The 12656-nt window shown below is 40.0% G+C and overlaps 1 protein-coding gene across 1 annotated transcript; it reads left to right on the top strand.

Annotated features, from left to right (window-relative positions):
* Positions 1-925: 925 nt before the first annotated feature.
* CUNH3orf49 (chromosome unknown C3orf49 homolog) lies at positions 926-12646 on the top strand. Its single transcript, XM_029243325.1, is given in 6 exon segments — positions 926-1050; positions 4671-4848; positions 4850-4994; positions 8116-8240; positions 10546-10803; positions 11253-12646. Coding segments are annotated over 6 exon segments (1029 nt in total). The 3' UTR covers positions 11451-12646.
* The last annotated feature ends 10 nt before the right edge of the window (positions 12647-12656 follow it).

Raw genomic sequence — 12656 nt, forward strand, 5'->3', positions numbered from 1 at the left:
GAGCTCTCCGGCCCAATGATCTTATCAGACAGAACTACTGCATTAAAATCTGCATTTTAATAAGATCCCCAGGTAATTTCCGTGCACACGAAAGTCTGAGAAGCCAGCTCCAGATGACTGATGAGCGCAAACACAGCAAACAGAGTAATCCTTGCATCTCCCAACACTTTTCTAGAGTTTTCCTTCTTAGCTTCTAGTTAAGTTCAGACTGAAAAACTCAAAGCACCAGAGAAGGATGGGAATAAATCCTAGTGTCTGCTGCCACCTTGTGGTGGGAAGTTCAAACCCAGCCAGAATTTGCTCTTCTCCGGGAAATTAGCAAATGTTAAAGGGAGCGGTAGACTCAACTTTCTCAGCCACGTGTGTTGAGAGATCACTACAAAATACGAGATATAATAAGATCGCCCTTGGAAGTGAACTGTGAGAAGGCCAAATAAAAACCTGACAGAGAGAGTATTCATCAGCTCTACTTGAAAAATCTAACAAAAGCTGGGATCATTGGAATTCCTATTGGTTCCGGTTCTACCCTCTTAGGAATTCAAACATGCACACCTGACTGTGATAATCAATTGGTGTGTGATTATTTTATTACCAACCCAAATGGCAGTGGTTAGACAATCAGGTCACCTGTTCTGCCTCTGCCTTGCCCAGAAGTTCACAACAGAAAAGGGAATTTCCCACCGCTCTGTCAAATGCATCACTGGCGACCTCTGTGAAGTGGTAAACAGGGCCTGTCCAACAAATGATGTCTCTAACACCTTAAAGGGAATCAGGAAGCAATTCCAAAAATTTCCTACGTACTTTACTCCAAACAGCCCAGAAGTTAAAAGCGCCTCAGTCACTCACTGCATGATTTTGTTTTGAAGTTTGTGAGCTCAAGAGCTAAAGAAATCCAAAACAGCTACCACAGGTGAAGTTGATAGCAATGGACCATCCCCACCTGTATACACCAGAGCCCTTTAAGGTTGCTTACGGAAGAGTTGGCCGGTACCGAAGATTTCAGCAACCCAGAAAGAGAAATGGCTCATTCAAAAGGAAGGGGATTGAAAGGTAGGAAACTGGGACTCATTTTCTTCTCTCTTGAGTGAGATTCTTTGGATTTTGCATTGACCAGTATTCACCGTGATGATTAGAAAAGGCAGCATCTCTTTTTAAGCGTTGCATTCAGAAATGAAGGCTCTGTATGGATTAGAGGAAGAGGAGACAGCATTTATACACTGGATCAGAGAACCTAGTGCCACAACGGAAGCTTCATTTTGTGATTAGAAAAGTCATTGTAATGGGGAAAACCTTTCCTTTCTACCTGAATTTGAGTTTTAATATTGCATATTATACTAAAATAAGCAGACAGTAAGTTAATATGTCAGTCTCACAATTTTAGACAGCAAATACTATTATTTTGAAAATTCAATAGTGCATTTTTCAAGATGAGTCCATAAGCAATGCTCTTTCTGTTCCCTTTTCCAGCAATTTTGGCTGCTGAAATACATACTAATTGTATTTCACCCATGTGCATGCTTTTTAATGTAACCTAAAAACTGTCTTATACCTAATTTTTCTTGCCAATGGCAAAACCATGAAGACAAGCATGAAATACTCCAAAAATAATACATTTTAATTTGGAAAGTCAGTGAGATGAATTATTTTCCAATTTTGAGGGCAGGGTGTCTTCTTTCTTACCAGGTTCATGAGCAGTAGCTTAGATAGATAGAAATGAGGTGTTTTCATGAGACCTGGAGCCTCAAAGATCAGACTTCTGAACTTCCACAGGCAAAATGAAATTATGCAGAGATTTCCACTTTCAGTAAGAAACAGGGGTTAAAAGGAGAGGCAGCACAACCAAATAAATTCACAACCAACCAAGATACTTAAAAGCTTAGGAAAGAAAGGATTCTTTTCATAACAGCAATGGCAGCAGTTCTATCCTAGGCTCTGGAGCAAAATTACATTTGTTAATTATGTTATAAATAGACTGGGAATAAGGGTGGAGGGATGGGAATGGGAGAGGCATTCTAGAGATTCAGAAACTGCTTAGGTCAGGGCTTTTTATTTGAGGGGTTGCATGGACAGCCTTGGGGGTTCCTGAACCTCCTGAATTGTATTTCCATGTGTATGTGTGTTTATGGTAGTAGAAACAGATGGCTTTATTAAAAGATTCTCAGAAGGGTCCATAGGAAATCAGTCTTGGCCCGTAAATGACCTTTGGGCAAATTAGAATATGGCACCCCTTCCTCAGGACACTTGACTGCCCTCTGCTGGAAAGTTATTGTATTATAGTAACTATGCTCAACTATAATGAATGTGAATAATACTACCTCGTGAGTGTGTGTGTGTGTGTGTGTGTGTGTACAACTGACATAACTCTACGTCCTTGGTCCCACAAAGGAGGCTGCTAGCCTATGAGGGCTCCCTTGTTTTGACCTCTTAGCTTGCACTCCCTTCTTGCCTTTTAAATTTTTTCCACACAGATCTGTTCCACATGGTAATAAAAGCTATCATTTATTGAATGTATTATCAGGTTCCAAGCACATAAATTATTTTCTTTTATTTGTACATTCTTGAGAACAACATACCTATTTTCAAATGAGAAAACTGAAGCTTATAGATGTTAAATAACATGGCCAAGATCACACAGTTAGGAAGTATGGTGCTGGTTTGAACAAAACCATTTAGCTCCAGTGCTTGGGCTGAACTATTTAGTGGGCTGAACTACTTCTCCTGCATAGTGACAGAGAAGCTGAATGATTTAGGTTCAATTGAGAATAGTGTTTTTCTGGAGGTTGGTATTTTGCTACTGGTGGGACTTGACATAGTTTAAGTAGTATATGAAAAATGTTTTTAATAGTTATGAATTTATATCCTCATTAGAAATATAATTACAAATATAATGTAACATAATATAATATAAAACCTGGGATTTCACCCAGAGAAATGAAGATTTATGCTCACACAAAAACTTGTACACACATGTTTATAGTAGCTTTATTCATAACGGCCCCAAATTGGAAACTACCCAAATGTCTTCCAATGAGTGAATGGTTAGACAAAGTTTGGTACGTCCACATCATGGAATGTTACTCAGCAATAAAGAGGAATAGAATATTGATAAACACAACAACCTGGATGAATCTCTGGAGAATTATGCTGAATGAAAAAAGTAAACCCCAAAAGATTTTAGTTGACTCTTGAACAAAGCAGGGGTTAGGGATGCCAGCCATCTGCACAGTCAAAAATCCATGTATAACCTAGAGTCAGCCCTCCATATCTGCAGTTCCTTGGTGTCTAAGGTTCCACATTCACAGACTCAACTGACCTTGGATCATGTAGTACTTACTATTGAAAAAAATTTGCATGTAAGGAGAACTGCACAGTTCAGACCCATGTTGTTCCAGGGTCAACCATATGCTGTATGATTCCATTTATCGTACCTTCTTGAAAGGACATAGATTATACACATGGAGGACAGCTTAGTGATTGCCAGGGTTTAAGGAAAAGGTAGGGGTCAGTGGGAAGCGGGTGTGGCTATAAAACAAAGGATCCTGGTGGTGATGGAAATGTTCGGTATCTTGACAGTATCAGTGTCAATATCCTGCTTGTGCCAATGTATTTTAGTTTTGCAGGAGTTTGCCATTGGGGGAAACTGGATAAAGAGTACACAGAGAATCTCCCTGTATTATTTATTACAAATGCATGTGAAACTACAATTATCTCGAAATAAAAAGGCTAATTTTTTAAAATGCCTGGGATTTTATGGATATTGTTGCTTTGGAGGAAACTAACAAAAAACAGTTAATTGAGGAAGAATATTAGGTAAATCAGGGTATCATGGAATGGGTGATATTTACCTAGCACAGAGGATAACAACACAGACTTTGGGGTCAGATTGTCTGGGCATAAGTTATTTAATCTTATTTAAACTTTCCAACTTTTAATTTCCTCATTTGTGAAATGGAGAGGACAGTAGGAGGATTAAATTGTGTAATACATATGAAAGAACCTAGATGAGTGTTTAACACATAGAAGTCTATTAAGAAGTGTTAACTATTTACTAAAATATGCAAAAATGGTGAAGATGCTATATGACTATTTGGAATTTTGGAAATAATGCATTTAGAATTATTCTCTCTAAATCAGTATTCTATGTAAATGCAGTGTTTATAGGACCTGCATTTGGAGACTATATTCTTAGAGACTATATTCTTTATTGACTACCCTAGCAGACTCTTTCATCTCTCATCACTGTAGCCTGGGAACCACTAAATCCAGCAAAAACTATCTGAAACCATTACTGAAATAAGATCTCCAATTTGCTAATATGAGGTAATATAATTTAACAATCACAAACCAAGGTTAAAATCTGCATTCTATGCTTGGTCAATTAAGTTAATCTCTCTATGTCTCAGTTTACTCATTAGTAAAATGAAGATAATAATATAACCTACCTGCTATGAGGATTAAATGAGATAGTGTCCAGAATGCACTTCTAGAGTTTGGCAACAAAATGCCAAGTGGTTGCTTTGGCTTTATTCTTCTGTGATTTGGGTCTTCAAATTTATTTTTTGCAACTGTATAATTTTTTCACATTTGCAGTGGATTTTAATGATTTAAATGATACCTTTTTTAAAAAACTTTTCAATTTCCTTGATGCAAATTATTTTTCTCTTGTTCAGATGGCATAGAGCTGTGTCTCCCAACTTAGTAAAACAAAATGTGTTGGTCCCCAAAGAGGAATCAGCCAATGAGAGTGACATGGAATTTCATGAAAGCCAGCAAAATCAGAAAAGAGATTTGGTCAAGAAAGTGAAGACTTTTTTGGTGAGGATGCTGTCACACAAGTACAGAAGCAAGGCCAGCAAGTGTCAGCAGAGAGGGCTCCACTAACCCTGAGGAAACCCTCCTTTCAAATACGCAGAGCCTTCTTCCTAGAATTGTCAAGGAGCTTCCATCGCCCAAGTTGTTTACCAAACCAAGAATGAGAAAGCTCTCACAGAATGGTAATCAAAGGCAACATATGGTTAAGCGTCAAGGCCAAGTGGAAAAATGAAATTAGGATGGCTTTTCTTGCTACCCCAAGTATGGCATCTCCTGGGAGCTGGTCTGAAATGCAGAAGCTCAGGCCCCACCCAGGTCTACTGAGTCAGAATCTGCATTTTAGAAAGACCCCCAGGTGACTGGTATGTACATGCATTTTGAAAAGCTCTGAATTACATCACCTTTGAGGTCCCTCCCAGTCCAATTAATCAGTGGTTCTCATCAGTCTAAAGCTACTTTTCATTTAAATACAGATGCATACATAGGCATATGTATGTGTATATGCATATACACATACACATATATTAGAAAATCAAACCAAAGTGGGATTTTGTTTTGTTTTGTTTCTGGCAAAAGGAGTGAGGCAGACTTTCAAATGGGTACTTCTAACAGAAGAGGGTGTGGTGAGAATTCTATTTTTTAAATCTATGATTGGTAAGTCAGAAAGGAAGTTTTATTTTGTTGTATCTGCTTCCCATGTACCTTGTGAAGAATCAGCGTTTGAACGGTTAACTTTGTCATTTTTGCAACGCGGTGATGCTGTCTTGGGGGGGCCCTAATGAGTGATGACTAGTGATACTACTACTATTTGCATTCTCCTCTGTAGCTTTTTAAAATTAATAGACCTTATTTTTTAGAGCAGTTTTAGGTTTACTGGAAAATTGGGCAGAAAATACAGAAAGTTAGTTCCCATATACCTCTCTCTCCTTACCCTACCCCCATGGTTTCCTCTGTTATTAACATCTTGCCTTAGCATGGTACATTTGTTACAATTGATGAGCCAATATTAATATATTATTATTAAGTATAGTCCATAGTTTACATTAGGGTTCACTCTTTGCCCTGCAAACTTCTATGGGTTTGAAAAACCCACCATGTAATTTGTCTCTCATTATAATATCATACAGAAGAGCTTCACTGCCATGAATATCCTTTGTAGGTTTCTAATACCCTTTATAGCACAGCATCCAGAAACATATAAAGTCCTTATGTATATGTAGGAAATTCAAACATACCTTCAAATTTCACATGGTTATAAGGCTGCAAGCCTAGTGGATACTTTTTCTAGAAAAAAAAAAACCCAAAAAACAAAAATGATGGCTTCCAGCTGACTGATTGCCCTTTCAAACAAACTCTCTCTTCCGGAAAAAGCAGTCACCATTACAAGGATCCAAGCATCTAGCAATTACCTGGTATGGATTGACCTGCCTATTTCTGTTAAAAATAGCAAAGAGGACAGGCTTATATACTGATGGGGCTGGAGTTGGAGAGTCCAGCAGAAAACAGAGGACCAAAATCTTCCCCTCATCCCATGCATTGGCTTATTTTCATCTTAGTTGGAGTAACAAATCTCTGCACTAAGATCTTCCCAAGAAACTTGCTCATCCTTCAGGCTTCCACTCAAACATTCTGACCCTCAGCTGTGACCAAAAGACAGTTGCTCCTCCCTGTTGACCCTCATTACACTTTTTTAACAAAAATGTAGTAAGTAATTATTATATGCTAGCCACACTATTAGGGATAGAGTAGCAGATAGAACACACATGGTCCCTACCCTCCTGGAGTTACAGCACAGAGGGACATTCCAGCATTATGCAGATAATTACCTCTGATGCAAAGTAGCAGCAGAAGGCACTATGGGTACACATCACGGATGCTAATTTAGGGGAGGGGGCTCAGGAAAGGCCTCTCTGAGGAAGGAACAACTCAGATGAGATCTGAGGGACAAGTAGAGTTAGATAAGGAAAGAGTGGTGAGAACAGTTTCCCAGGAAGAGGGGAGAACACTTTCAGGTTCCAACATCAAGAGAGCACTGGGCATAATTAAGAAATTAAAGTAATCCAGCCAGGGAGAGGCTGGTGAATAAGGTGGTAAGGGTGTCTGTAAGCCATGTTAAGAAATTTTAACTTTTCCTAAGGGTGATAAGAAACCATCAAATACTTTCGAGCTGGTGATTTATATAATCTGATTGGCATTTTTTAAAGGTAGCTGAGGCTGCAGGGTAGAGACTGGATCGAAGGAGAGCAAGAAGAGATACAGAAGGAACAATAAACAGGCTCTTACATTCGTTCAGGCAAAGGATGATAATAGCTTGGACGAGTCGTGGCAGTGGGGATGGTGAGATCAAGGGAGAAATATTCATAGGTAGAAGTTGCAAGATTTGGGGGTGAGCTGGACAGTGGCAGGGGAGAAGGAAGGGTCCCTGGGTTGAGCATCTGCTTTGAAGGTGGAGCCACCAGTCACTGAGATGAGGAACCCCGGCTGCTAGATATGGTTATCAATGGACCTAAAGCAGGTGAGTTGATTTTAGGTGCTGCGCACAGCTTGAAGACGCTGAAACAGAACAAGCTGCAAAACCCTTTTTCCAAATGACCCTGTCGATCCCTTTGACTACAGCAAGGAAAAAGCCTCATTTCCCGCCCTTTTCTGTTTTAGTAAAAAAGAGAGTAACCTCAAGTTTAGTGCCTTCTCCAGGCAATAACATGGTTTTGGTTTTACCATACTAGTCTCAGTGCCTATATTTCTGATATTGGTTTTTGATTTATGATAGTGTTTTAAGTTTTCTTTATAAGTACGTTTATTGTGTTAAGAATTGAATTGATAGAGAAAAATATTAAGGGCTCTAGGGTTCACGGGGCTCCTGGAATGTGGGAAAAACTATTAAGATGGTACGTGAATGACTGAGCTTTGTGCCACTTTGCTGCAGAGTGGATTTAAACTTGGCTTTTGTCAACAGCAAATACTCAAGGGATTGTCTTACACATTAGAGGGTTACTTTTCCGAATTCCACAAGAGTTACAGGGAAAGGCAAGAGAGGTCAAAACTGAAGTCTCAAAGACAGGTAACCACCTTGTTAAGATGGGTCGGTGACCACTGAGGTCATGACCACAAGAAAAGGCAAATGTTCAGGAGAAAGTGTAAGCTTCAGCAAAAGAAATCCATTTTTAATTTTTAACCCCAAAGAAAAAAGCCACTGAGACAGCGTGTGATGCTGGCTTTTCGGGAGACTTTCTAATAGGGAGCATGTGTCTATTACTGTGATCCTTCAAGATTGTCTGTTTTTTTCTTCCCCTTCCCTCCAAGCAACTATACAACTTGATGTTGTAGAAGCAGAGACAGAGGAGATAACCCAAGGAAATACACTCCTCCGAGCCAGGAGAACCACCAAGCGGTTATCTATGACATCCCTTCCCTCAGGACTGCAGAAGGTAAAATGCTAAAACAAACTCGCCTCTAAAGACTTATCAGTAAGTCAGTGTTTAGGGATGTTGTAAAAACCAAGTTCTCTGCCACTGCAAGTCCCTCATAATAAAGCATTTAAAGCTGCTACTTGTGTGTCTCCTCTCCCAGAATTTAGGGCACAGAATGTAGACTTTCCAGTTCTGATTCCTCTAGTTCTGAGCTCAAACTGTCCAGCTTCTGCTACAATCTGGGCAACAGTGGAGTTTACAGCTTTATATTGACTTTGTCAGCTGTTCAGATATCAAGACTCATTAGTATATTAGCACGTGGCCTATCATGCATACATGTGGAGAGGAATTCTCTAGACCAACCCAATAGAATTTCTGCGAGGATGCGAGTGTACATTTGTCCAAAATAGTAGCCATTAGCACGTGTGGCCTTTTCAGACTTTGGAATGTGGCCAGTGCAACTGAGGAGCTGAATTTTAAAGTTTATTTCATTGTAATTGAAACTAGAATACAAATAGCCATATGTACAGTATAGACAGTACAGCACCAGGTGATCCAGGACTCTCCAACCCAAAGCCTGTACTTACCTGTACTTATCAAGCTTTAGCCTAAATTGCCCAGACTATCTTTTTAATAGAACCCTGAAATACTATCATTACTTTAGATATAATAAGCATTTACTTAAAGCTGACTGTGTTCCAGGCCCTGTTCTCAGTGCTTTAAAAATACCAACTCAGTTAATCCTTAACAACAGCCCTATAAGGTAGAGAGCAATAGGTTACTACAGTAAGTAGGATATTATTTTAGGGGTGGCAACGAGAGGTTAAGTAATTGGCCCAGATAATTGGAAGAGCCAGGCTTCAAACAGCAGAAGACCTGGCTCTGGAGTGCTTAGTCCTAATTACTATGCTAGGTACTAACTGTACTGTCCAATATGGTAGCCAATAGCCACGTGTGACTATTTACATTAATTAAAATTAAAGTCCATTCCCTTCGCTGCACTAGCTACCTTTCAAGTGCTCAGTAAACATATATGGCCAGTGTCTGTTGTACTGGACAGCACAGATAAGAACATTTCCATTTTTGTGGAAAGTTCTGTCGAACAGTGCTGCTCTAGAGCGTCACTGCCAGAGTGACGCTATATTAGTTTTGAATTTTACCTCTTTTGTGCTAAGTTTGCACTTACCGTATTCCTATTATGTGCTGGGCAGCTTGGGGAGGCTATAAAGGTGATCCAAGGTCATGGTCCTGTTTGTGTGGAACTTATAGTTTGATAGAGGAGATGGACATTAAACTATGGTACTGTTAGCTCTCAGAATGTTCTCAAAAGTATATTTGAATTAATAGCCCACATTTCAAAATTAGAAAAATTCAAACAGAAATCTGGATTTTCAGCTTCCTTTTGGAAAACAGGAGGATTTGGCAACACTGGGCCCACAATTCCTGGGGCAACTGCAGCAGGCGCAGAGGCCTGCCCCCTTTGCAGGAGGGCGTGTTCTCTCCAGTTCACACCAGCCCCAAGTGAGCCTGTTTTGCAAACCCTGCCTGACCCTTCAAGGCATTTGACTTTTTAATAGTGGCATTCAACAAACACAGAAATAACTTAAGTAATTACCAAGTGCTTAACAGAAAGAAAAAAGCCCCCGAAACACTTGGTTTTACGAGAGAGGAAAAAGAGGGGTCGTACTCTGGACGGACCGGGGAAGATTCTGCCAGTGACACTTGAGCCTGGGCAAGCTGGCAGGGTAGAGAGGAGGTTCCGCAGACTCATTTGTAAACTCAGGCAAAGGGCAAGACCCAGATGTGGTCCCACATCCTACTTTGTGTAGCCCTCACAATAGTCCTGATGCTAATTACTAAGCACAGGGGGAAGGAAGAGTGAACCCAATAAGACTAAAAAGGGCATATTATCCAGGAGCCATGACCTAGGAATGATTTCCAATAGCACAGGTACTTGTAACCAGCAAGCCAGGGACCAGGGGAAGAGTATCAGGCATGCAGCGAAAAGAACCCAGAGCTTTCTTTTTATGTTTGGAGACATGTCTGTCATGAAAATAAGGAAACCTGCAGAAACGAGACCAAATTAACAACTGGATCCAGTGATAATGAGCTTTCTGGGGCACTGGTCTACAGCAGCCCCACACTCTGTGCTCAGCGGCTGCAGAAGCAATTTCTTCTTCTTCCCCTTACAAATGACCTGCTTTTTTCCTGACACTGTATTTTCTCTTAGAACCAGACAATCTCATTTCTCTGCACCCTATAGATCTCTTCAAAGCGAGCGCTGGGCACAAAGGAGATACCTGGGGGGTGGAGAATAATATGAATACGACCTCCAACTCGACGTTGTTATGTGGCAAATGTTCAGTTTATAAGAGAATGTCCCAAAGGTGAGAATGTTCATTTAAGCACCGTCACAGATATCATGTTGGCACTTCTTAATCTGATGTATTTTTGCATTTTTATGATAGTTCCGTATTCCTCAAAAAAGAGACCACACTTTCCAGCATTTAAAAAAAAGAAACATAGCACGGAAAACATCCTCCGAAAATCAGATTTGACAGTAGGAAAGCTTCAAATGCAGGTAGTGGACAAAGGCTTTTAATTTGGTGTTTCAAAAGCATCAGAGGGCCAGGCTTAACTGAATGCACAGCCCTGCTAGACAGCGCGGATGTGGGATGAAACTAATGATTAGCATGAAGGAACGTTAGTGGGGGGCATTCAATAGTGGCTACAGGATTGCTGAGGGCACCGAGAATGGTGCTGTGTGCCTAATAAATATTAAGTGAATTCAATTAAAATGAAGGCACACATATGGGCTTCTTTTGAGAAGAAATGAGATCCTCTTTACCACTGGGTGGTAAATGCATGTTTTCAAGCTCTGTTTGCTATGACTTGAATTAGATTAATACTTTGGGACTTGTAAACGTCCAACAATTCCTGAACTTATCTCTCAGGAAAAACAGGCCACCTTTGGGTGTGGACAAGGCTTTCTAACACATGGTTTCATTTCTCTGTATCTGGCTGTCATAGGTGGATGACCTCATAGAAGCAGTGACAGATAAATCCATGAAGCTATTGGCCCAAAGACACGCTGAGCTTCAACAGTGTGAGTTTCTAGGGGATGAAATCCTTCAGTCTTCCAAGCAGTTCCAGAGGATATCCAAGAGAACCATGAGGAAGTATAAACTGAAAAACGTGTGTTTCCCATGTACCTGGTGCTGCTTCTGATTTTGTTTCTGACAGCGCAAAAGTTATGTTCATAGGGGTTCTTATCTTTTGGTACATAATCCTGAATAAGTTTCTCTTAATCAGTGGTGGCAGCGGGGGGGTTAAGGGGGGTGGGGTGGGTGGTAAAAATATTCTGCCCAGCAGTCCTTAAAAAAAGATCCTTTGGGAAAAATTGATTTTTAATTCTGAGTCAATATAAGCAAATTTTTGCTTCATAATTCTTACTAATAATGGAAAATAGAAATATTTATCAGGGCATAGCAGTTCTGCAAAGAAATTTCTCCCATGAAATTTGCCAGATGAAATTAGAGGAAGCACTTAAAAGTATTTTGACACTTTCACTGTGTCTACTATTGAGCTAACTTTAAACTTTCGTTTTTAAAGATGCGAGTTTGTATCAAAATTACAAAAATGTAGCATTATTAAGGTATGATTCATGCAAAATGCCATGTTTCTGAACTAAAATAAATGGATAAGGATAGACCCTAACAAGTATTAGCCATGTAATTCAATATTTAAGACAATTATAAGTGATTCAGACCTGGCTTAAGTTTTTTAAAAAGATCATGAAATCCTTTTTGCAAGACTCTTGAAAATGACTCCTACAGAACAAAACGATAGAGAGAAAACATTTCAACAAAACATTTAACAACCACATTGCTCAAGTATTAAGGACAGAGATCTAGAAAGTTTTGCATATTGATTTACTTTGCATCTTGTAATTACCTCTGATATCTGTGATTCTTAATATCATGGAACCTCTCCCACAATAAGCACACACCACAAACATTTTGTACATAATTTCACAAGTTCACAGCCCTCCTGAGAGCCTATTCATGGACTTCATTTTCAAAAGTGGTAACGATTTCCAGAAATGGACTAATTTTCTCAGGTACATCCTACAAATGCCACCTTCTCACTATCTTCCACTTATTTTGTGAGCAAATCAATGTTACCAGTTAAAAACTACCTAGAATACCAATGAGCACTAACATATCTGGCTTGAAAATATTTCATTAAACATTTTTGGATGTTGCTTCCTATCTTTTAAGTATAAGAAAGGCATTTCAGGGCTTCCCTGGTGGCGCAGTGGTTGAGAGTCCGCCTGCCGATGCAGGGGACGCGGGTTCGTGCCCCGGTCCGGGAGGATCCCACATGCCGCGGAGCGGCTGGGCCCGTGAGCCATGGCCGCTGGGCCTGCGCGTC

This window comes from Monodon monoceros, unplaced genomic scaffold, assembly GCF_005190385.1.
Source record: "Monodon monoceros isolate NGI ecotype Baffin Bay Population unplaced genomic scaffold, NGI_Narwhal_1 Super_Scaffold_3, whole genome shotgun sequence".
In the NCBI taxonomy this organism is placed as follows: Eukaryota; Metazoa; Chordata; class Mammalia; order Artiodactyla; family Monodontidae; genus Monodon; species Monodon monoceros.